Source organism: Podarcis liolepis, assembly GCF_965112155.1.
Source record: "Podarcis liolepis genome assembly, chromosome: 5".
Lineage (NCBI taxonomy): Eukaryota > Metazoa > Chordata > Lepidosauria > Squamata > Lacertidae > Podarcis > Podarcis liolepis.
In genome coordinates this window covers 34,730,730-34,757,707 of record NC_139556.1, presented here as the reverse complement: position 1 = coordinate 34,757,707, position 26,978 = coordinate 34,730,730, and the positions used below count along the sequence as shown (strand labels likewise).

The 26,978-nt window shown below is 41.2% G+C and overlaps 1 protein-coding gene across 2 annotated transcripts in view; it reads left to right on the top strand.

Annotated features, from left to right (window-relative positions):
- The window catches only part of ASCC1 (activating signal cointegrator 1 complex subunit 1), a 49,467-nt gene that overhangs the window by 20,157 nt on the left and 2,332 nt on the right, over positions 1–26,978 (top strand). For both annotated transcript variants that reach the window (XM_083503217.1, XM_083503218.1), the window contains exons 7-9: positions 1,937–2,056; positions 6,565–6,689; positions 8,312–8,388. In XM_083503217.1, the coding sequence (XP_083359343.1) occupies positions 1,937–2,056; positions 6,565–6,689; positions 8,312–8,388 (322 nt within the window). The remainder of the gene's footprint in view (positions 1–1,936; positions 2,057–6,564; positions 6,690–8,311; positions 8,389–26,978) is intronic.

Below are 26,978 nucleotides of genomic sequence, written 5' to 3'. Positions count from 1 at the left end.
AAAGATTGATTCTCCCCTCCTGGAAGTGCATGAAAAATGTGATTGCCTTGGCACTTTTTCACTAGCGGAGCCTTTGGCAAATAGCTCCCCCCACCCAATGGTCGTATATCCCTGAGATTAATTTCCGAAACAAGTCGAAGGTAGAGAGTATTGAACTGTATTAAAAAAAATAAGCTCTAATACAGTAGATCAGTGATTCTACAGTGCAGGAGTTGTCATAATCTACTACACAAAACCATACTCTTTGAGCTTTAGAATTAGCAAGCTATGAAACTATGAACCCCCCCCCCCCGATATTTTTTCCACTTCCAATCTTTTTGCAGGGACTTTTTAGCAGAATGATTCCTAGCTTGCAGGGTGAGACCCGCAGATGAGCTTGCAAATGATGAGCATATTTTTTTTAGCAGGTAAGCACATTGGTGGCAAATGCAAAGTGAGTTATGGCCAGGGGCTTGTCTCTGACCTTGCTTTGGGCTTCAGAGGCACTTGAAATCAGGGAGGTGCTCAGAAGTGGCAAGAAGTCTTACTGTGCCCCGGAAGCCCAAAGCAAGGTCAGAGATGAGCCCCTGCCCATCTCTTACTTTACATTCCTTTTGTGACTGCAGGCTTGAGCCTCCCACCACTCTCTCCTAAGGAAAAAGGGGGTGGATGGAGAGGGCTTGGCCCTGCTTTGCTGAGCTTCGGAGTCACTCTAATGCAGCCAAATTTCTCACTGCTCAGTGCCTCCAAAGTGCAATGGCATAGATTTTATCCATAGCAGGAGGATTGGTGGCAGTCACAAAACTGAACTGGCTTATTGAGGCCACTAAAAATTGAGGACTTCTGGACCCAGTTTTGCATCACAGGACACTTGTGTGTGTGGCACCAAGTTGACATTAGTGTGTGATGAGGACTTGGCAGCACAATGAGCAACGTGCTTTTCTAGATTGTTTGTTTAAATTGTCAGAGAAAAGGCCTTTGTCTGCGTTATTCAGGGAGCAGCTAGCTGCATGGATTCTGATACTATCCACAGAAATAGATAAAAGTCTCATCCGTTGCTTTACTATTTGACAGTATTTGGCAGTTTATTATGTATGGAAAAGATTCTACAGTTGTTTGTACTCTTTAACAGTTAAATATTACTAGCACTGTGCTGTATAGTATCTAGAAGTTGCTGCATGTAAAGCTTGCAATCTACATTAATAATGAAAGGATTTAATTTTCCTCTATCACAGTGAATCCCTGTGATGACCTCATATGAACTGACCCTCATATGATCTTACAACATTCCATTTGATGGGCCCATTAATACAGCCTGTGACACTGTATGTGGCAAAATAATCTGAATGTCTTCATTATAAGTTTCACAATGAGACATAAATCTGTTGGGGCTTAGGAGGCCTGGAGGCATTGCTCTGTATGATTCAATGTTCTATAGTGTAAGATTGTTGTGAGTTGAATCCATTGGGTTGTATACGGCTAAAGTGCTCAGAGCAGATGCACTGAAATTAATTGAACTAAGTTAGGTTTATATGATTCTAGAAACAGCAGAAACAAGGGCAAAAGTCAATAGTGATGAACAATCCATTCTGTCTTCTAGGGAAGAAAGGGTAGGTATTCTGAGGAATTTGCTGGGGACCGGATATAGTTGTGAATTCTGCCGATGATCATTTTATTTTGTATGATTTTCTGTTCAAAAAAGTATTCTCAAGCAGCATACAAAGGCTTAAAACAAAATAATGAAAATTAAAAATTAAATATGCATCAAACTATTGAAATAACAGTCGCACTAAAATATATAAATGTAATTGAAGTAATCCATAAACCTCCATTAAAAAGTGGGGAAGAAACTGTGTTGGTGAATTGGTGTAGCCTAGTGCAGCTGACCAAGTGAATTATGCAGTTGCCAAATCTTAAATATGAACTGTGTTTGGTGTTTCCCCCCTCTTTCAAACAGCTCAATTGCTGGAGGCAAACCACTAACTGTAGAAGTAGCAGGTGTAGAGTACATGAATGATGATCCAGCCATGATGGATGTTCTCTATGCAAAAGTTCATATGAAGGATGGCTCTAACAAGTAAGTTTCCCCTGCTTTTTTAATTTAAAAAAATCATTTTCATTCCACAAAGTGATTATATATGAATTTGCAAAAGTAATATAATGACTCTTGAGAAGGCTCTCAACCTCTGAGTTTGATTGTTTCTGCCAGAAAATATACCGCAAGATATCCAGGAGATAAGGTTATTGCAACCTCTTTGTAGGTAAAAAAGGGTCTGTAATGAGTTTGCCCTTGGGCTGATAACAAGTAGTATTACTGAGAGAGATAATTATGGAGTATCCACCTGTGCAGTTTCTGCTTAATGTTGATACTTCTGAAAACTAGAAACTGTTTCCACTCTCGTTAGTTCTAATTTAAATATGTGGTTGAAATTCTTACCACTTCTAGCTGGTGGCTGCGTTCACACGTATGTTGGTGACCCTGAAAGTGCCCAAACACAGCATCAGCCTTGTGCACTCCCCCCTCCCATCTTCTCTTTCCATGTAGTCAGGAGCAAGACGACTTCAGCAGAGTTTTGTTTCACTTTTAAAGCGTTAGGTTTGAACCACAGATTTTGATTTAAAACAAACCTTGGTTCATTTTAAAACCCACTTTCATAACCCATGGTTTGGAGTTTGTTTGCTATGTGGCTAGCCATAGGCTTTTTAAAACCAGGATCTCTGATGCACATGCTGGTGCTGAGCCAGAATTCTTTAAAAATGAAACTAAATGCTGCTGAAGTCCTGGCCCCATGGAAGGCAGAGAGGGGAAGGGGGAGCATGCAAGCTGAAAACTTTGCTTGAACCCGTTCAGACTTGTCTAGATGGCTAAACTGCGAGAATGTGGCCCCTGTCTTTGCTACTGACTGCTAAGTCACATTGTTATCACAATTTTGTAATGCTCTTTACTTTGCCAACTTGCAAAGTATGAATGTTCATTTATTTTTGTATTCAGTGTTGACACTACCTTCCCTAAGAAACCAAAGTTTAAATATAGACCAGGCCATTCCTTTTGTTTTCTTTTCAAATGTATATTGAATGTTTCAATTTCTTTCTTTCTTCCCTTTGAAATGTATCTGCTTCTTTCCTGAAAAGAAGCATCAGAGTAATAGTTGCAGCAAAATTAAATAAACAAGATTTTAATGTATCATTTCAAATTACTGTAATCTTCAGCTTTTGTTAAAATAAGGACTACCATGTTTTTATTTGCTTTAGTTACAGATAGGTAGCCGTGTTGGTCTGCCATAGTCAAAATAAAAAAATTCCTTCCTACTGAAGTGTATCTGAAGAAGTGTGCATGCACACGAAAGCTCATACCAATAACTAACTTAGTTGGTCTTTAAGGTGCTACTGGAAGGAATTTTTTTATTTGCTTTAGCTTTCTGCCTTACAATGAATCTGATCAGTAGGATCAGTGGTAGAGACAGATCCTAATTACTTTGGGATTTTACAGTTTCAAAGACCAAGTGTCCATTGCTTCATAGCTCTCACTACCCATTAACTGGATTCTGTGCTACCAGGACGTACATATTTGGGATGATATGAAAGCTAAGGCGCTTGGATTTAATAGATACACTCAGTAGATTCCATGAGTTTAGTAACTAATAGTAACATATTAGTTACTATGATACCTTAAGAAAAGTAACCAACTCTTTCAACACCTAGGATTATAAAATAAGTTCTTGATCCATCCTTTATATGACAATGTGAGAAGCAAATATACTTTGTGATTTTTGTTTGCTTCTGAATAGTTGATTTTCCAAAACATAAGAGTTTCCATTTCCCTCCTTTACCTTGGTGATGCTGGAGACTGTGTTTAGACTTGGGGGGGGGGGGGAGACAGTGAAATAAGGTTACGCTCTGATGGTTCCCATGTAGCAAAGACTTTGTAATTCATTTTAATTTGTCTCATTTCTTTGATTAATTTTATAACATAATAAAGCACCATTTTCACTTGAGCTATTTTGTTAATTTGTTTTAGTATCATCTGTGATGATACTTCTTTCATTTGTCATCGCTAATTTTAAAAGTCACTGATGTATCACCAGAAATAAAATGATGAGGGGCAAAACATTAGATTCAATCAGTAAGACTAGAAATTGGCCAGTAACTGCTTCAAAGGGACAGCTCAAAGCTAGCAGGCTGTAGCGTTAGCTCATCAAGGATTGTCGAGCAAATGGTGACCAGAGAGGGAGAGGGAATAACCTTATTACTGTTCCATCTCTGAGTAAGACCTAAAGGGCCAAGGTGGCAACTTATAGCTGGAAAGGGATGAGCTATCTGGCAAATTATGTTGCTAATGGACTTAGTGACAAGATTGTATAAGACTTCCCATTTGTGTGATGAGCTCCCATTTTAATGAGCAGGAATGTTTGGTTTTAATGAATGTTCTCTGTCCATGGTGCTATGAATCTTGCTCAGTCCTTTCAAGGAAGAAAACACACTGAAGAGCTACAGGGCTTTAGAAATGTGTTCATCCCCTAGTGCACACATTTAGCTTGCAGTTAGCACAAATATGAATCATCACACTTTTGTGTGGGGAAATTACTTGTATGTTCTAGCAGGGACAAGTTCCTGTACACTTATCGAACTTCCTGATTCCCGTATTTGACCTTTCAGAAACGTGCAGTTGTAATCAGAACTGGAATTAAACTGATGCCTTTAAGATGATGTAGAACCAGTGCTTTTCTTTTTGGGGGAAAAGTGGGGGAACTCACCACGAAGTTTGTTTGTTTGTTGCGGGCCCAGTCATAGTCCCACCGCCCCCACAGGCAGTGGCTAAATGTAAGATGTAATTAATAAACTCAAGCAGACAATGATCTGGATTAGAAATGGCCACAACTTTATTGCGTACAGATATAGGTGGATTTTTGGCTCAGGCATTGGGTATATATTGTTGGCTATTTGCAGTGTAGTAGCACTGCAGAGAACTTGCTGGGGAGACCATGCATTAAAAAGGGACTCAAAAATAACTTAAACCAGGTTTTAATTACAAAAACAAAAACTCCTCATACACTAAATACATCAACAACAAACCAGACCCAACCACCAACCCATCCCCCAGGGTAATGGGAGAGGTAGGTGCTGCTCCTTATATACTACACCCAATTGCTGACACAGCTTAATCAATACAACTCAACAGCACCTGCTATGTTTCACAGCTGTAAAGCTGGGTCTCATTAATTTGCTCTGGCCCTTGCTCTGGCCCCTTAAAGACATACACATCGGGTGGAACAATGATGAACCTTTACATTTAAAGAAACAATTCAACATATATCTGTTCCAGTCCCCCTGCCATATATATGCATATATATATATATATTTCCACATATAGAAGCAACATAGTTCATTATGACTGATGTCATCAAAGACAGCTAAAATCTCACAGCAACTCTATACAGTTCTAGCTGCTTTGGTCAACTGCTCATTTTTGGGAAGGCGCTCTCAGCTGGGAGCATTGCTTTGCCTCTTTTCTATCACTTTCTGTCCTTCCACTTTTCCTGTGGAGAACCATTATCTCAAGCCGGAGCTGAAATGGTGAGGAGAGCTGCTGTATATGGTGACCTCATGTTTTCCTTCTGTCTGAATTCCATCACTCTGTGCTTTAAATGGCGTAAGGCAGAATAATTCATTCATAAGCACCAGCCTTGGAAAGCATCCCCAGATAAACCATGCAGCTGAGCTGTACCGCAGCAGATTTAACCAAATGGGTTCAATTATGCTTGGCAGTGAATAAACAAAAAACGATGCATCTGACTTGTCTCTAAATACATCTTAACACTTGACTGTAAATGTTTCGGGTTATTCTGGCAACGTTCAGAAAACAAACATGTCCAAATAAAGCTCCATCCTGCGGCTGTGTGCTGCAGGTTAATTCCAAAATGAATGTGATGTGCACACCCAAATAAAACGATCCTGTATGATGACCTGCCTGTGCACTACATTGTCCTAGAAATGTCTGCATTGTAGGGTAGGGGAAGGTGTTGTATTGCTAGGGTTAAGCAAGGTATCGTCAGTTCCCAGCTACATTGTTTTATCACCTCTATCACTAGAGACAATTAGTGACAGGTACCAGCATGACTTGAAGAAGTGCTTGTGATTTAGAGGTGATTTCTTTATCTCAGACAAGCATCCTTGGCCAAGTTTCTGATTTCCACACTACAAAGTTGGACATGGAACAAGATAAATTGTTTTTTAGCATGATATCAAGCCATCTTCAGGTGGGGTCAGTATATTTTTGGTCTTAAGAACATAGTTTTGTCATCTCATCCAATGATTGATCCCTTATCTAGGCTTGCCTTGTATTCTAAGCCCAGTGACAAATGTGACTGAAACATTTTGTTCTGTACTCCAGACCCGCCAATTCCAACTTTCACCACTGATATCTCCCTACCTTGAAGAAATGGCAGGCTGCAAATGCAACATCTGTTGTTTTAGTAACAACAATTTTATGTATTTTTCCTTGCAGGGTTATGAACATACAATTATGTATCCCATTACAGTAATGAAAAAATTGTGGCTTTCCTTACTTACTTTCCTTTCTCATAGGCTCCAGCACATAGTAGATAGACTGACAGATCGGTTTGTGACCTCTGGACTAATGATGAAAGAGTGGGATCGGGTGAAACTCCATGCCACAGTCATGAACACAATCTTCCGGAAAGATCCTAGTGGTGAGCATTTGTTAAGGTCTCCTTGAGGAAATATAGCTACGACTTTGATCTCTGAAATTGTTATATGGTTCCTGTGTTTGGTGTTGCTCATTTGTTATTGTTTTGTGACCTTTAGGCAGAAGATAATTGGTTCATGACCCTCAAAAGGAGTTGGGTTCCTTCATTAAGGTTACACAGTACAAAGCAGAGAAGAAATCTTTTGCTAAAACATTAAACACACTGTTTATGTCTGGCAGAAATTGGCTCTTTCTTCCCCTTATGTCTGATGAAAGTCAGGGTATTGTATTGCTTTTTTAGACAAGACTGTTACTGTCTTCATTCGTATTTCCTGTATCTAAAAAATGGATTTGGTTAATGCTATGTACTTCCAGGCTCCTGTATTGTTTTGTTTTGTTTTAGTGAGAATGACTATATCAGTAAATAGAATAGTAACGGAGTAATTGAACTGAACCCTGAACATGCCTTGCACTAATTATAACATACTGCTTACAGCGAACTATGACAAGGACATTTCCTTAAGTCACTCTGTGCATTGCATATTTTAAGGCCATAAGAACTACCATGCTAAGTTCATCCAACTAACTGTATATCAAGATTTTGTCTTTGATTTTAGCTGATGGAACAAATAGGACACTTAATAGATGTGTTTGTGTGATGTCTGCATCTGAAAATTCAGACTTTCTATCAGAGTCCACACAATCTCAAATCCTGTGCCTGGACTGCAAATTAAAAAATATAAAAATTCTTAGTCCACCAAGGTTTTTACTATCCTTCCTGGAAGCAGTTCTCACAGGTGAACAGGTAGCTTGCTGCTTACAAGCCTGAATTACGAACTACTGCTCATGTTTATTTTTAACAAATAGACAACTTCCAAAAGTCGTATTTTCAGATAGCTGGTTTGCACAACATATAGTAAGCCAAACTATGGCTTAGTGAGATAGCACTGAAGTTTTTTCTTGATTGTAGCTTGTGATTGGTGAGGAGAGAACCACTGTTTCCGGTTCTTATGACATGCTAAGCTAAACCTTGGCTTAGCTCAGTGCAATGCAACAGTTTGTTCCTTGCTATCATAAGGGCTAGAATTTTGAGGGGTTTTTAATGAAACATGAACATCTCAGAAATCATATTGGTGGTTATATGCTTGTGAGGAGAATATGTAGATTGCAGAGTAACAGAACCCTAGCTAAGGGGCAATTCATCTTCTTGAGTTTGTTCTCAGATACTGGCATTGAGAGATTAGAGACACCTTGTGAACAAGGATGCATTGCCCAAGTGCTTACTTTTCCTCATTGGTTTTAAATATATACTATGCAGAGTGATCAGATATTTGATGCTGGACTTGGTAATTCAAGAGATGAGAGAATGCTTTATTGCTGAAATGTGCTTTGACAGAGCACTGAGTATTACACTCTCGTTTCCCCTTGGATGATTCTATTACACCGAGCTGTCAGCCCTGCATAATCCTTGCAACAATATTGATGACTGTAGGAATTTTGACATGATACTTTGGGAAATAATTTGCAGGTTTTCTTTCTTGTATAAAAGGTGAGTGCAGAGTTGTATTCCATGTGTGAAAAAACCCTTTTAAGGATGAGCTGTAATTTGATATATTTATTTTGCAGCTGAAGAGCAAAGTAATAGATCTGCAGGCAAATTTTTCAAGGAAAGGGAGTCATTTGATGGACGAAATATATTGAAGGTCAGTGTGAAGTAGGCTTGTTTAGCTTATGTTAAATGACTTTCCAGGTGAAATTAAAAATAAATTTCAAACTTGCACCTGTATATTGTATCTATGATTTCCTAATTGGCGGGAGAGAGGATGTACTATTGTATGTACTATGTATGTATGTACTTAAAAAGAATGTATGTACTAAAAAGAAAGGAATTCAATCTGAAATGCTGTTGGCATGTCTAACATGTGCAAAATGTATAAATGACACAGACATATGGAGGCACATTGACTGGACTAAGTGAGATCCTAATATAGCTATTAGACATGTGATTGCTGATGCATGGGTCCTTTTGGACCCAGAAGAAGTTGGGATGGGGGCAGAATGGGGTGGGGCACACGTATACAGATATTGAAACTGTAGTCCAAAGCAGGTAGCCATAGTTTACCAGTGGGAACAAAATGGGAAACTCTGATTAGTTAGAAATGCCTGCATTTCATTCAAGCATGTGTGTGTGTGTGTGTGTGTGTGTGTGTGTGTGTGTGAAAGACAGACAAAGACATACAATAATAAATACTTAATTGCAACACAGCAGAAAAGAATATAAGCTGTCATTAGGTCTACCTTAAGCTACTTTTGAGTCCTTCATTCCTCGAACATTTCCCAAATACTTAGATTTTTAAAAGAAGCATACATTCAAGTAGTTTATTCATCTCCCACCTGTCCCATCTTCCTGCTTGGCAACAAGTTAAAGATTGTGTCATTTGCACCTCTGTGTCTTGACTTGGCATGCTGATGTATGGAGTTTCTAAGTGGAAAAATACATTAAATTTGATCACCCATGCCTATTATTCATACCACAGCTCTGTGAAATGTGAGACAGACCAGTTGTTTTTTAGAAGCATTAATTGTGGGTTTTTTTTTTTTTTTTTACTGTTCCAGCCAATAGAACCATTGGCTGTTTGATGCATGAGAAAATGCTGCTAATTTCCCCTAAGCACGCCTTCTTTTAAGAAACACCATCTTTCTCCAGCACCCCCACATTCTTTCGCCACTCATTTGGCATTTCCCTCCTCGTTGCCAACTGCCCAGAGGAACACCCACTGGCACTAATTAAGTATGACTCATAACTGGCAGTAGAGCCCTGACAGCCCGACCATTGATCAGTGATGCATTCTTTTGAATTTTGCTCTGATAGGCACTCTTGCTCCTGCCATTTTATATTAGTTACATTCTTCTGCTAATTCTCTTTGCAAAGTAGTTTCCTTAGGTTTAGAGACAGAAACCCAAATGTCAGATTGGTTACGAATGCAGCTGCAGCAACTGTCACAGCATACCAGCTGCATCCTGCCATCCAAATGCAATGTGCTATACAAACTCGCCCATTCTCCCTTACTCCTTAAATTGTAGTCTTTCTTTTTTTTTTACTTCCAGTCCAGATTATGTATTGTTGACTTGTTATTTGCTTTGTGGATGCTTATGCAACCAGCTCAGTGATTGGGGTTAATTCTCCCAGTCAGATAACTTTCAGATTGGTTTGATAACTGAAAATGAGAGCATGTCAGGTAAGAGCAAGCCCCTTTTTATAGAGCATAACCAAAAGACGTCAAGCAGTTGTATAAAGAAATTAAAGTATATTTGCAAACTCCAAGTGGGAACAGCCAAAAAAAAGTGCGCAGCTCAGGCACAAGCTGATGAACTTCCTGCAGCAAGTTAGACACAGGCCTGTTTTAAAACACTTATTCATTTTTGTTCTGCTATGATACTGGACTGGCACTGTATCAGCCACCGATGATAATATGGAGAATCAGTACACCTCCAGTGGCATTTTCTTCCATAATATGCCACTGCAGATAGCCTTTCCAATAACGTTTTCTGTTATAAATGTAGAATTTTTAAAAATTTTGCAGTCATTACATACCAGTGTAGATCTTTGAGATCTATTAACTCACCTTGAATTAATTTCATCCACATCAGCACATCTGCCAGTGTCTTCCAACAATTATTTAATGCTTCACAATAAGCAATATGCATATTAAAAACAAACCTTAGGCTTCTGTGCATCCAGACGTTTTCCAGCAACAGCCCTGTTAGACAAACAGAAGATCCGTTACAGCACAATCCCGTGCATATTTACTCAGAATTAAACCCACTTGAATCACAGAGCAATCATGACACTGGCTGGGCAGCAGAGGGGCATGAATGAATGGGGTGGCCACTGCTGCATCCAGAGCCTTGCTACTCAACATTGCCTGGGGCAGATAAAACCCTGTTCCATGCTGATGTGGAACTGATGTGGTGACTGTTCCTGGATCAGGCCCGATACCATCAAGTGACTGCAGTGGGGTTAGTTTGGGATTTATCAAATCTAGGGCCAGTGCAAACCCACCCCCCAACATGCCCCATTTAGGGGCTTTCTGCGAGTTCCTGCTAGCGATACTTCCACCCCAACCTACACTTTCAGTGGGCAGAACAAGGAGCTCCAGGCTGGAGGAGTGATGCTAGCAGAGCTCTGAGGAGAGGCTGTGACAGATTGGGGAGTTGGATTGCAGCTTTAAGTGTGTTATGCCAAGTATGTTTAGGATTACTGCCACACTTTGATCAGTCATTTTGCTCTTGTGAAGATACTAGGACAGGGTTTCTCAAACTGTTTTTGGACTACAGTTCCTATCATCCCTGACCATTGGTCCTGCTAGCTAGGAATGATGTGAGTTGTAGTCCAACAACAGCTGGAGACTCAAGTTTGGGAAACCCTGTACTAGGGGCACCCCTGCTGGCTTAACTCACCAACTTCATTTACCCCCACCCTGCCAAAACCAGCCTCTCTCCTTCCTTGCCAAAGCCACCTCCCCCCTTACAGCTTGCCAAACTCCTCCCCATTAGATCAGGCTCAATCTTTATCTCCCCTACCCCTAGTGGGCCAAAGTGATTTTTTTGAAGCTGTGCTGGGACATCAAAATGAACTGAGGTTTGAAGGGGGAAGTTTATGGGGGGTGGGTGCTGGAGAAGCTGATAGGCAGGTGGGTGCATGACTTCCAGTGTAACCCCCCTGTGGAGGTTTGAATGAGAAACGTGGGGTGGGGGCATTTGAAAACCTTGAGTAGCCAAACCTCCCACCTCCTCCTCTTAGATTTTGTCAAATCTCCCCCTCACTCTATTTACAATATTCAGTCTGGTTTGTTTGGGACTTGAGTACTGGCCATTGCCTTTAAATTCCTAAACACCTTAGGATCAGTACATCAAATGCACTGGCGCCTCCTACCTTATGAGCCTGCCTGTTCTGTGAGGTCATTTGGAGAAGCCTGTTTGTGTATCCCACTATATCTGAGAGTGGGCTGGTGGGAATGTTCAATACAGCCTTCTCCCCTATTGTGTCTAGGCTTTGGATTACTCTGCCTGGCAGATTTAATTATTATTTTGTTCCAGCAGGCCAGTATTCAGTTTGTTTCTCCTTTTTTGGCCTTCTCTTTTGCATGTATTTGTTTTGTATTTTCTGCTATCCCCCCTTTTTAGGTGAGTTTTTAAATAGTGATTTGTAGTGTATGTGTGTATTTACCATGCTGTGAGTTACACTGAGTGCTTCATGTTAAGGCAGGAAGGCAGAATATAAATGCGTTGAGAATAATTACTCCTACTACTATTGAAGAAGCCAGAAGTTAGGCATTAGGATGCAACAGTAGGGGCTCAAGAGGTAATAAGTCTGTAAGAAGCCAGAATACATGAGGCTGGGAGAATTTTGAGATTAAAGTCTGCTGGTACCTTCCTATAGACAACACCATACTGACTGTAATAAATATATAGTAGAAAGTAATCTGATAGAAAGGGCTCAGCATGTTTTCAAATGGATGAGAACATAAAATAACTTTTTGCCTGCTTTTAGCTCTGCTACCAAATGCCAATGTAAACAGAAATGTTTTCTTGCTTCCAACAATGTTTAAACTTTGGAAAATTTGGGGCAGGCTTGTGGATTCTATGTTTGGACAGCTGCTGATAGTGCTTTTCTGTGTGCCATTGTCACCAGAACAACCCAGGAGTGTGATCCTGAAGAGGGCACTCCTAGCTGATCTTAGAAATCATGAAGAAACATGTGAGAGGAAGGCTTTAAGGAAGGGTTTCCCAAACTTGGGTCTCCAGCTGTTTTTGAACTACAATTCCCGTCATCCCTCACCCTGCTATCTAGGAATGATGGGAGTTGTAGTCCAAAAACAACTGGAGACCCCAGTTCAGGAAACTCTGCTCTAATGAGTCTAAGCCATTATTGACTGTATGTTCTGAAAGAAGATGTCATCTCTTCCTCCATATGCAAAGTCCAGTATAATGGGATCCCAGTGACATAGAGTCCCCTTTTGTTTAAAGAAGGAGTAGTCAACATATTACGGATATTGGACTCCCAATTTCCATAATCTCTTGCACAGGCTAAAGCTGATGGGAGTTGTAGACTGATAAAATATGGGGGCTATTGCAGTGTATATCCCCAGGGTTGCAGATTTCCAGAGGCTTTAGCTGACAGTGCTCGGCAATAATCTATCCCTTCATAAGATTCCTGCATACACTTAACTCTTGTTTATTTTAAGGATAAAACCTCTAAGTGGTGAACAAGAGTGCATAAAAATGCATAAGATAAAATCCACCATAAAACAAAACTACAAAGCATAGTTGGAATGTATATTGAGTTAGATCATTGATTCATCTAACACAGTACAGTGGTACCTCGGTTTTCCAACGTAATCCATTCCGGAAGACCGTTTGACTTCCCAAACGTTCAAAAACTGAAGCATTTACTTCCAGAAGCATTTACTTACAGAAAACTCAATACGGAAGCCGCGTGGAATGTTTGACTTCCGAAAAGTGTTCGAAAACCGAAGCAGTTACTTCTGGGTTTTTGGCGTTCGAAAACCAAAACATTCAACTTCCGAGACGTTTGAATAACGAGGTACCACTGTATTGTCTATACTGACAGGATTTCAGGGTTTCAGATGTTCCCAGCCCTACCTGACAGAGAATGAGGTGGGACCTGCTGCAGGCAAAGCAGATACTCTGCCACTGAGCTATAAGCCCCTTTTCCATAATAAAAAAGCCTTCATCATAGATCATATCAACTGAAAAGCAATGAATAAATAATAATAATAATAAATTTTATTTATATCCCGCCCTCCCCAGCTGAGCCGGGCTCAGGGCGGCTAACAACAATCAAATAAACAATCAAATAATAACACATTCTAAAAATATTTCATTATAAAAATTAGTTAAAATCAAATTGATGGCAACCGATTAAACAAAATTCTGTGCAGGTTGCCAGAGGAGGGAGTCAGGCTGCGCCCTGACCAAAGGCCTGGCGGAACAACTCTGTCTTGCAGGCCCTGCGGAAAGATGTCAAGTCCCGCAGGGCCCTAGTCTCTTTTGACAGAGCATTCCACCAGTTTGGAGCTGCAGCCGAGAAGGCCCTGGCTCTAGTTGAGGCCAGCCTAACCTCTCTGAGGCCTGGGACCTTGAGGGTGTTATTATTTGCAGACCGTAGGTTTCTCTGTGGGGCATACCAGGAGAGGCGGTCCCGTAGGTACGAGGGTCCTAGGCCGTATAGGGCTTTAAAGGTTAAAACCAGCACCTTAAACCTGATCCTGTACTCCACCGGGAGCCAGTGCAGCTGGTATAGCACCGGATGAATGTGATCCCGCAGCGAAGACCCCGTAAGGAGTCTCGCTGCGGCATTCTGCACCCGCTGGAGTTTCTGGGTCAGTCTCAAGGGCAGCCCCACGTAGAGCGAGTTACAATAATCCAGTCTGGAGGTGACCGTCGCATGGATCACAGTGGCTAGGTCAGGGCGAGAGAGATAAGGGGCCAACTGCTTAGCTTGGCGGAGATGGGAAAATGCCGCCTTTGTTATAGCTGTAATCTGCACCACCATAGAGAGGGAGGTATCGAAGATTACACCCAAACTCTTAACGGACGGTGCTGGCACTAATTGCACCCCCGCAAGAGTTGGGAGTTGCCCCCTCGATCCCATATCGTCCCGCCCCAGCCAGAGGACCTCTGTCTTCGAAGGATTTAACTTCAACCGGCTCCCACGTAACCATCCAGCCACAGCTTCCAGACATCTGGTCAGTGTGTCTGGGGCCGAGTTAGGATGGCCATCCATCAACAGATAGAGTTGGGTGTCATCAGCATACTGATGGCAACCCAGCCCAAAACTCCGGACAAGCTGGGCGAGGGGGCGCATAAAGATGTTAAAAAGCATCGGGGAGAGAATCGCACCCTGAGGCACTCCACACACCAAGGAGTGGCGCGATGACAATTCCCCCCCAAGCGCCACCCTCTGTCCCCGATCAGAGAGAAACGAGCGCAGCCATTGAAGGACTGTGCCCTGAATCCCCACATCGGCAAGGCGGTGGTCCAGGAGTTCGTGATCGACCATGTCAAAGGCTGCTGACAGATCTAGAAGTATCAGCAGCCCCGACCCGCCTCGATCCAGCTGCCTGCGGAGATCATCTGTTAGGGCGACCAGAGCCGTTTCGGTCCCATGACCAGCACGGAAGCTGGACTGGAATGGATCCAAAGCAGATGCTGGAGAAGGCCTGAGTAAAAAGGACAGAGTAGTAGGCTTGTCGAATCATCAAGGAGACAGAGTTCCTTAAAACTGGTACAATCATGCTGAAAGCTCTGTTGCCAGTTGAATGCATGACACAGCAAGCAAGGTCTCATCATACATTTCCTTAACAATTCTTTGCACTGCACTGGCCCACTAAGGTTTCCCTTTGATCCTCACACTTACTTCACTTCCAATCCATTAGAATGTCCAGGCCTTGAGGTACTCTGCTCCTGTAATGAAGCGAAGATCATTTGGTGTCTTTGCATCTCTCTGTGTTTGGGAAAAGTAAGGGAGATTTAGCAAAAGATAATAAAGTGATAATGGGGTATGATCTGTGAGTACGCTTGTAATCCTCATGTCAGTAAATAGATATAACCTAGATGCAGGACACAGATTTTTAGTATGACCCTTAACTTTGTAATGTCATATATTTAAAGTGAAATAGAGGGGAACTGCCTGGATTTTTTTAAAAAAAATAGCCTAGAGTAACAGCTGCCTACATAATGCTGAGCAGAGTTAATTACATCCTGATAGGGAAGGGTTTTATGGCATTCCACAACAGCCATTATTGAGAAACTGACAGAGCTTAACTTTCTTAATAATGACCCTCCCAGGCTACAGCCCCATCTCCACTAGTGCTGAACACTGAAAATCAGTTTGGTTATTTTATTTAATTACAATACGAGAAAGAAGTGCTAAGGCATTGTTGAGTTTGTACAGGCCATACTGAGGGGGTCTGGTTGCAATCTGCATGACTTGGATGAACCCACAATCATATTCTTATAAAAGCTAGCTCCTGGATTCTCTTGTTTTGTCACACAAAATGAGAGACTAGTCTATAAAGCCAAGGGTGGGGATATGCATATAGGAATGGACTTAGTTCTTAAAGGCTTCCATAGAGTCCTATTGGGTAAAGTAAGCTAAGATGCAAACTGGGACTGGATTGCAGGGGACTAGGAAAATCTACCTGTGCTCTGGACATGGGGCTCATGAGTGTATCCTAGTGCAGCTCATTGGCTATGAGTCAGTTGCTTCCTGTGACAAATAAATGAATTGAAAGATGGTGTGTCAGTAGGGATGGGAGTGGAACATATCTTGTATTGCATCTACTTGGGTCACTTGGTGCAGGAGTGGGTTCAGCTCTCATCCCAGCAGTGTTCCCACATGCATCTTTTTATTTTAAAATGAGTAGCTGCTGTCTGGTCTTATAGGTAAAAGTACTGTACTTGGGTACACTGTTCTGAAGCCTGCTTCTTTCTTCTGAAATTAGGAGATCCAGTCTCCACTGACAATGTTGCATACTAAATGTACACCAGATGGAGATACTTTTTTAGTCAAGCTGTTTATAAAGTTTCCAAATAAATAATATTATACTCACACTTGTGAGTCCCAGTAATATATGTGCTCTCCTTCCACCCTTCATAATGACAGGCATTTCACAAGTAAATTAATAAAAGCAAGATGACTAGAACACACTACTGGCATGCTTGGTAAACACCAGAAGATAAAACTAAGAAGCTGATGAAAAAAATAATATATGTTTTGTAGCATTTTTGGATAGAATATTCGGTTAAGAGTGGTTTTTTAATATTGGAGTGGCTAGGTAGAAAAATTGAAAGGAGAATTGGAAACACATAATGCCACTTTGCACACTGCAGAACATTGCATCTATTTCTGATCCCTGCATTATTAAAGGATTCTGATATACTAGAGAAAATTCAAGAACACACCATTAGAATGATGCTGTGGTAGGGAGACCGCAGGGCTAAAGAGAGATTCAAAATCAACTTTTGCATTGTCTGGAGAAAGGAAGATTAAAGGGGCTGGATGACTGTATAAATACATTAATAGAAATCTAATATTTGAGGGGGGAAAGCTTTTTTACATCCTCTGAATATGGGCAATCCTTAAGCTAGTGATCTAAGAGAGAATATGAGAACATTCAGAAGAGAGACTGGGAAGAAAATTTATTTTGTTGGAGTAACTCAAATACAGCAAAAAAAGAAAAAAAAGGCAGCCCACTAGAGAAACAATTCTAGGAAGAAGTGAATAAGAAATGTAATATAGGGAATTTGTGATATTTTTGTATCTTTTCCTTTCCCTCCCACTCCTTTCCATGGGCATTCAATCTTAGGTTCTCTTCGATCAGTATAGCAGCAATTAGCTCTGCCTCTTTTCTAGTAGGTGAGTTGAAAGTCCTACACTTGATTTACAGTGGCCAGTAGACCACACCAACCCAATGCAGTATGTATCTTATGAGACAGAAACTTTATGGGAGAAAGTATGTGATTGATTTTGGACATTCTGTATCCCCTTTATGTTAGACTTTCCAGAGTATGTGTGCAATTCCAAACACAGCTGCAAGGTGATAAGTATCATTGAGCACACTCTCACTCCTATACTTAAAAGTACATCCTTCCATTGGGAGAGCTATCCATTTATTACAGCTCCTGCTTCCTGTTCTTTAACCAGTGCCTGATCCATAAGAGGACCTGTCCTCTTATCCCATGACTGCCCGCTAAATCTATTCTCTCCCTTAAAACAAAGCACTCCAGTTTGCACTCTACAATATACTGGGAGTCGGGTATTGTTGTCATCTGTAAGTGCTAACTTACTTGATTATTCTCTGCCTCTGACCTTGAGTAACCTTTCCAGAAAGCATGGGAAGAATGCCCAGAGGCAAGCATATGTATAGAAAGAGATGTTCCAGTCTCAATCTTTAGGTTTATTGTAAGAGTAATTCAGATGTTTTTGCCTGAGAACAGACTCTTGGGGGACCTACTTGTGGCATATTAGCATATATGAATCTTTGGTATCACTCTAAGGAGGAAATAGCTCTTGATCTGAAGACGAATGTCTAGATTCCTTAAACTCTTGTGAACACCTCAGTGTTCTATCCTTCCCTCAGCAAAACACAAACGGAGGAATGGGGCACACAAATTGGTTGCCAAAGAATGCGATAGTTCCGCTTAAGGTAGTAGAAAGAGGTCACATAACAGCAAGATACTGCTTCACAGGAAGTAGCACTGGTACCAAGACAACAGGGTCTGCTGAAGGTGTGAATGGAATATTGTGACATGCCCAAGTTTTGCAATATGGAGAGACATAGCGGAATGCTTGCTTCTGTTTCAAGTAGTCTTTGTTTAGCTGCGAGGCTACTTGGGAAGCAACCAATAAGGCCCATTTTGCAGCCTAACTACTTCTAAAGCCATCAATACCTCATTAACACATTAGACTCTCAGAGGCCTACATGGCTTCATTCAAAGTGCATTAAAGTTAATGGAGCATCACTAAAATGTGCCGGAGAGCTCTGTGCAGATGTATCTTTAATTCATTATTTTTCAGCAGGTGCCATTACTGCTTGCTTAACTCTCTTGTAACACCGATTAAAGGAGAGGGAACTCTGTATGTGCTTGTCTCTGTGTGCAGCTAGTTACCCAAGAGTATGATCTGTTACTAATTTGAGTGCGGTCCTGTGGGTGAGCTAGTAGTTTGTTAGCAGTGGGTATTGAAAATAATGGAGCATAAAATGCAGCAAATGGGGATATTTCCAGGTATTGTAATTAGGTCTTGTACCAAGAGTGACTCTGTTGCATGATCATTTAAGTATAACAGGCCTTTGGCTAATTAAACAATCTATGGCCTTTTAAACTGTTTTAGGGGGGTATTGTTTTTGTTTGTTACTGTGGTATGTATTTTTGTGTTTTTATACTGTAAACCGCTCTGTGGTGCTCGGGTGAAGGGAAGAACAGCGGTCTCCCTTGGGAGGTGAGGGACTCTCTTTCCTTGGAGATTTTCAAGCAGAGGTTGGATGACCACCTGTCGTGGATGCTTTAGTTGAAACTCCTGCATTTCAGGGGGTTGGACTAGATGACCCTTGGGGTCCCTTCCAACTCTACAATTCTATGAGTCTATGAATTGCCTTCATAATTCAAACACTATCTAATTTTGTTCTCAAATCTTGGGGTTTTTTTAACCCTAGCATGAGACTTTTTAATAAGCTTCATTATATTAAAGTTCTTGGGGAAACAGTTAATCAAAATGAGAACTGAACAAAAAGAATATTGCACTTGCTGATAAAACAGAGGCTTCTGTAAATTGCTTGACATGTTAGTTTTGCAGAATAAGCCACAACGTTTGAGGAACTTTGAAGGTGTTTTTATGGAATACTAAGGAGACCCCATTAATCCTTTATAATCCTACATCTCCAGATCATAGCTCTTTAAAAGATTAATACAATACAGAAGACATTTTTTAAAAAAAGAATGGGAAGGGAAGTGGACTGGATAGACCACTTCATTCTTGAAGGCAAGGTCCTTCGTGAAACCTTATCCAGATCAATAGTCTCCTCCAATGTTCATTGAACACTTTTCAGGCACACTCACTAATGGAAGAACCACTTTCTTATTATTTAGTGGAACAATCTGTCTGAGCCAAGCCAAATGCTGCAGTAGGAGGGAAAAAATGTCGCTGGATAGCTAGCCTGTTGGATCAGGAGGAAAAAACCTGGTAGCCTCTTGAGGATGAAGCACAAGCTATTCAAATAAAAGGCATTCTTATCACAGCATCATCCCAGTCAACATTCTCAGTGTGACAATCTGTCTTGCTCCAGAAGTGCAGGAAAAAGCTAGGATTTCCCAGCCTGGCCCTGAGAAGGCTTCTGTACCTTTTGTTTCATATACAGTGGTGCCCCGCAAGACGAAATTAATTCGTTCCGCAATTTTTGCTGTCTAGCGAATTTTTCTTCTTGCGAAGCACGGTTTAAACGGTTTAACAAAGTCGCAAGACGTTTTCGTCTTGCGAAGCAAGCCCATAGGGGAATTCGTCTTGCGAGGCAAATCGCGAATGAAAAAACCTTTCGTCTAGCGAGTTTTTTGTCTTGCGAGGCATTCGTCTTGCGGGGCACCACTGTAAGGGAGAATTTTGGCATGTGCTGTCTTCCAAAGTTTTGTAGTGCCTGGAGATGCAATTGGACCCAGAAAAAAAACATACAAGATTGAGGGGTGGGGGGAGAGAAAAGCTGAACGCAACATATTCTGAGTAATACACCAGATTTTAAAGAAAAAGAATCAAATACTCTTACAAATTATTCCTTTGGGACTTGATGACATTATTTGCTCCCTTTTGCTATTCTAGGGAGACTGTTCCAGAAATCTGTCAAGCTGTATTTTCAAGGTGGAAGGCCTTGATAACCTGTGGGTTGTTTTGGAAGCCCTGCTGTGGGAAGTAAGGAAAGAATGCCAGGCCTTCATTTTCTTCTTTTCATTTTGTCCCCCATGCTTTTTGTGAAACTCTGCAGCACATCTTAATCACAAAGCACCTGTGCCATAACAGAAGTTTTTGTTCTTCATCTGGCTAGCATGCCTTTAAAAAGCCATTAGAAAGGAGCAGCAGGCTCATTTTGACAGAAGGTAGCGTTCATTTCACTCTGGAGCAGAAGGTAGGGTCTTTCGCTCTGGAACAGCACCAGCCTACCTGCTCTTTTAATGGTTGTAGTGCTGGAAGGCTTCTAGGTGCCATTAAATGGTGTAAGGTAATTACTAGGCTTGCAGAGTCTGGAGTCGCACACAGTCGGATATATGCTTTTTGTGCGTGACCAAAATGTTATTGAAAACATATTTCGAATGTGGAATGTAATGATCTGAATCAACTAATTAAGCCTCCATATTTGTTCCTTCGTTGTGATGGCTAGTTGTATGCAAACTTCTGTCTCCTGAGCCAGTAAAAGATCTGACTCAAGAAACATATCTATGAATTCCACTGAACCTGAAGCATGGGCGTAGCCAAGATTCATTTGGGGGGGGGGGTCAGGCTTTATGTTGGGGGAGGGCAGAACCTCAATTAGTTAAGTATTTTTATTGATTTTATTGACGCCAGTGACCTGAAGTAGGCTTTGCTTTGGAAATGTAGCAAAGAGGCCCTTTTGTTAAAAATAGTTGAACGATCTTGGAACATAAATCACTGAAGTGCTGTAAGTTTGTGGTTCTTGTTACGTAATAGAGACTGAAATACATTTGTCATGTTATTTTTCATCTATGTAATGTGAAAATGGTCAGGCTCCTTTCTGAAGTGTGTATGGAATGCTATCGATTAGATTCACATCTGATCATTTCAGAACTATAACAACATGCACTTTTAGACATTTTCTGGCCAGAAACCTCATTAGTATTTTTTTAATACCGTGGTACCCCAGGTTACGAACTTAATTCATTCCGGAGGTCCGTTCTTAACCTGAAATGGTTCTTAACTAGAGGTGTGCTTTCGCTAATGGGGCCTCCTGCTGCCACCACGCCGCTGGCACGCGATTTCTATTCTCACCCTGGGGCAAAGTTTGCAACCCAAGGTACTACTTCTGGGTTAGCAGAGTTTGTAACCCGAAGTGTTTGTAACCCAAGGTACCACTGTACTAATGTGCCGGGGGCAGGGGACAGACAGGCTCTTAACTCAACTGTTTTACTAAATGTTCATTGACTGCATGTTCGTATTCCTTCCTGTTTCCTGTTTGGTGAGGCATTGCAATCTGGATCACCTGTGTAAATCAGTGTGTGAGAGAGAAAGAGAAAGCATGATGACGTGTAGAGGCTGGATTTAGGTGATTTTTAGATTCCTTCCAGCTTCATGCCTTCTAGGAACTAAAATATCAGATTCATTCCATGTCGCAATGGAGGTTCATTAACGAGAGTTGTGTGGGACAGATGGCCAAAGCATACTGCGTCCATAGTTCCCATCTGCCTGCTAGCCAACTGAGATCCATTCCACATATTCATGAACTGTGAAATTCACCCCATTTGTATCAATCAGTCTCCTTTGTCCTATCAATCACTTTGATTTATTTCTTATCCCTACAAGCATTCCTCCTCCCCCTTTCTCTCTCCCACAGTATCAATATCTGCCATCTCAGGATAGCATGTGTTTCTAAATCCATGTGGTTCCCAGAGGACTGCAGTAGAGGTTCTTTATTTATACTTGCAGACCCCTCTTTGGTTTTAAACCAATCTTCTCCTTGTCAGAGACCTTGTAGCAGATACTCATTTCTGCCAAAAAAGACTGAACAAGAGCTGCAGGCCAATACAACAAACATTGTCTTCTTTGATAAATTATCGTATGCTTGATGGGTGAGCTACTTACAGCTTATTTCCCTCTAGCTTGTGCTGGTATTAAGGTTCTGATTTAGTCAAAGTCTGAAAGATTATAATAATTTGCACTTTAAGTAATATTTTCCACAAAGACAGGCTATAAAGAGCATGGGTTTAACTAGCTAGTTCTTCTAAGCCACAGGACCAATATATTTTCAATTTAGGTCATTTTATACTTGTTTAGGGTAGGATTATTAAATTTTTTCATGGATAATTTCAAGAGAAGCTGTCTGAGGGCTTGGTACCCTCCTGTATTTTGCAATATAGGCTAGGCACTTGAGTAGATGAAAGTTTGTGAAGCCAAGGGCTCTGGAATGCCTGTTTTAAAGTGTATATTTAGTTGTAGTCACTTAAAAGTCTCCAGGTAGAAAACTAGGGAGAGCTATGATACGTAAGTCAAGAACTGAGCAAATTTACTTTCTATTATCTTCATGATAGATGCAGAGCATGTATTGCTCTTTAAGACTGTAGTCAAATAATGTTATCTTGAGTGTAATCCCAAACTCTCTACCAGTCTGTACCTATTTAAATGTAGCTGAAGTCAAGTCCTCCCACTTCTTCATCACTGTGGCTGAGAGCTAATTAATATGTGTATGGTGAATTTGCCCCCATATTTTAAGCGTACACTTTGGTGCTTTTCATTTGTGGGAGAGTGAGATGGTAGGCGACCATTTTCCCTGCTAAAAATGATGTAGTGAACCTTGCTGCTTCGAAATAAGTGTGAATTTTGCCTTCAGAAAAGAGTGGACATGAAAACAATCCCAATGGAATCTTTTGGTGGGGATTTTTTTATCTCCTCTGGGGAAAACTGGGTGCTGCAGATGTGATAAAGGAAAGGGCAGTCACCGCAAACATTTTCTGTTGATGGAGTGCCCTTAGAAACATCCATCCTTAGAGTTAAGCTGAGGTAATCATATTTTTAGTTCCTTTTCTGTGGGCGGGTCATGATGGGACCAGTTTAGGCAGCTTGGCTTGCCTGAGGAGGAAACTGAGGGGTGGGTATGGGTGTGTTGTCTCTCTCTGCTCCACCAGCACCAGAAGTCTGACTATGTCCCTGGTTGCTCTTACTGTGTATCCTATCTGACCTTGTATCCAAGTCTAAGAACTATCACCCTTAGGGGTATATTTAGATTTGGGGCTGATACCACACAGCATAGCTGCTTTGTATCAACAACAAGGCATCTGATTCCTTTAACACAGTGTTTCTCAACCTTGGGTCCCCAGATGTTGTTGGACTACAACTCCCATCATCCCTGATCCCTGGCCTTGCTAGCGAGGGATGATGGGAGTTGTAGTTCAACAATATCTGGGGACCCAAGGTTGAGAAAGGCCCCCCTCCATCTTCTGATGCTTAAAACATTCTTACCTTCAGGCTGAGTCCTTAGCCTCCCACACCGGTGGCTGGGAGTATCTGGTTTTGTGAATAAACTGTACGGGCGGCTAAGGACATGTTATTTCTCTTGCCAGCCTTCTTGTGCTGATTCACAAAGGACAGTTTTGCACCATTAATCTCCTTATCCTTAACCAGTGCTTTATATGGTTGATACTTTTCAGCAAATGGATTCCCTACAGACTGACTGCATGTGTGTATTCATTTCCGGGTGAATGTGTGCATCTCGTCCTCTGATACTGCTTCTCTTTGTTGGTAGATTTTTAACTGCAGAACATTGCAGTGAGTTGTTCCCATGGTATTGAAGTATTGAAATTCTCTGCAGAACTAGGTTTTCTTTTTCTTTTCTTTTAATTAATTCCAAATGGTCCTTTTGGCCTTGCCACTTTAGGCAAGAGCAAAGCTTTTGGAACTGATCAATACCTGTGACAGTAACAGTGAAATCCAGGCCAGGCTGCCCAAAGCGCAGAGCAGAGAGATTACGTGAAGGAAGTTTTAAATACCTCTGCTTCCCCTTCCTCTCTTCTGGTTATATTTGTCGTCCTGCTGCCCAGCACCTTTTCAGCCAAATCTATTAATGTTTCTCATGCTTGCTGTGTTCATGACAGGTGATTTAAAAGCAGTAGTTTGTGCTGGCATGTCCAGGTTTTCATAAATGGAGCTGCAGTGCTGCTCTGCTGGTAGCCTGGTGTATATTAGCCCTGTGATTGATTGTAGCTATTCCCAGGTTTGAAAACAGAAGTGGTGCATCACATTTTGGGGGAAGGTAGCCGAAAGGAAACTGCAGGAACCGAGCAGACGAGAAAGGGGGTGTTTCATTCATTCTGCCCAAAGCAAAATATATTGAGCACATTTATGGAAGCCTCACTTTGAAGTATTCTTAATACTATAGTTAAAATATTTTAATTTTATTAATCCTTTTTATAACCCATTCAAGACCATGGGTTCAGGGTGGCCTACAGCAGTTTCATCTCTGTCTTCAAATGACCTACAATCATAAATAAAGTTTGGGTGGCTTGAGAAAACAAAGGAGGGCAAACGAAAGATCATCCAACTTGCTAACTTTTTTTACTTGCTGTTAACTCCCCTTAATCTGAAATAATGTAAGCAAAATCAGGACAGGTGTGGCACCTTTTGAAAACTAATTGATTATGTCATAGGTTTCCGTGGCCCAGAGTCAACTTCATCAGATGTGAAGTAGAAGGCAGCTCTATTAAACCTAAGCTCAGGAGGCAGGGTCACGGGACCCCTTTTTCGAAGCAAGAAATTAACATTGCAATATCAGAGACCTTTTGCTACCATCTGTGCTCCCAAGAGCCTCTTTCCAACTGTGCTTTGAGAGGGAGCTTATGCCCTTTGGACTACGCTATTGCCCTCATCTGCCTACTCTTGGTATCCAGCGGCTTCAGTCACCTGAGGCCTGAGGGAATAAAGTGAGGTAATAAAAGTAGGAGGCTTGATGTGAAAGCGGGAAGAGAAAAGGCTGCGGCTGTTCCTTAAATCTTGCGCTATGCTCATGCTTAATGTATGGCTGGTACCTTTCCAGAAAAATCAATTGTTCTAGTAAATTTTACTGTGGGAAAGTGCTATTTTCTGTCTTCTTTTTTTTACATGTTGAGGTCACACCCCACTCTGGGAACAGGTGGCTATTTTAAATAAGTATATCCTTTTTTCTTCTTCTTTTTTATCTTAAAAAAAGGTAAAGGCACCCCTGACCGTTAGGTCCATTTGTGAACAACTCTGAGGTTGTGGCGCTCATCTTGCTCTATAAGCCGAGGGAGCCAGCATTTGTCCACAGACAGCTTCTGGGTCATGTGGCCAGCATGACTAAGCAGCTTCATGTTTCCCCTTACCCTTTCTTGAGCGATAGGGCTGCTGTGGGGCTTTTTAGTTTAGACAAAAGGTGACATGATAGAAGTTTATAAAATCATAGCATGGCATGGAGAAAGTGGATCATAACATTAGAACTTGCAGACACCCAGTGAAGCTTAGTGAAACTATGGAATTCAGTCCCACATGAGGCAGTGATGGCTACCAACTTGAATGGCTTTGAAAGAGGGTTTGACAAATTCATGGACAATAGGACTTTCAGTGGTTACTAGCCATAATGGCTATTTCCTGTCTCCATTGTCAAAGGCAATATGCTTCTGAATACCAGTTGCTAGAAACCACAGAAGGGGAGAATGCTCTTGCACTTTGTTACTATGTCTGTGTCTGTGTATGCAAAGTGTGTTTGTTTGTGTGTGTATGTGTGTATACATATATATATAATGCTTTTTTTCTAAAAAAAATAGGTGCTGGTACTCACCATGAAGTTGTTACAGTAAGTGCTACACTTTTTAACAACAACAAAAAGAGGTGCCGGTACTGCGTATTCTTGAGTACCCCCTGAAAAGTGTGGGGGGGGGGGTTGTGTGTGTGTATATGAGCTTATTTTCAAATAAGAACTGCCTATATGGTAAGAGAGAGCTTGCTTTTGTTATCTCAAATAGATATTTGCAATATCCTGTATATGCATTTTGCTTCCTGTGCTAGCTTGTCTTGAGGCAAATAATCCCCTTAGAAGTGAAAACTTCAACATTCCGCCCCCGCCACTGCAAATAAATACTTCAATATTCCTCACTTTAAAAACATCTTCAGGCTCACAAACAATCTGACAGTAACAATTTCCTGTTGTGTAGGCAGTGCAGGGAGCATCCTGTTTGCTGGGTAAGCAAAAAGGTAGGATTATGAGGACCTGTGAGAGCTACTTATTTAAAATATATGGAAAATAAAAAACAGGTGTAGTCTTAAAATCCCACTTCTGGCCACTGAGCTCAAAGCCTATGCCCTGTCAAAATTGCTGTGGTCTTCAAAAAATATTCTCTAAATACTGTGCTCAGTCAAACTGGATTTTAATTTAAAAACAACCCCCTACACACACCATTATTAGTTCTTATATATGAGAAATGTATATCTTGATTGCAGGAACATAAGATTTTGGAGCCTCATTATGGATTCATGTTTATAATTGCATAGGGCTTTTCAATTCTCCTTTTTTACCCTGTGCTTTAAATATGAAATAAAAACTTATTTTTAAAAGTTTTCGATAAACTGTATTCTCGCTAGGCTTAACAAGAAGCAATAAAAGGATAAGTCTTATTATCCAAATATTGATTTTCCTAGAATCTTGATTATTTCAAAGTAATTTTTGGCCTCCTCCTGTGTAGTTTCATGTCCTTTTCAAAATGTAACTGCACTTCCAGCAGTTGTTGGGGCAATCTTTTAGCAAGTCAGGTTTTCAGGACCAGCTCCCAGACCCAAGGGTGGAGGACAGTGAGGGCCACATTCCCTTCTTGGCATGCTTCAAGGGGCCACATGCCAATGGTGGGCGGGACCAGAACCAAAAGAGGGTGGAGCAACAAATGTAAATTCTACTCTTTACGCAGTAGGTGACTTTCTACACTGACACTCCACTCTGTCCTCCATCCAGGCAACCAGAAAAATAGTCAAGGAGGGGCCAAAGTA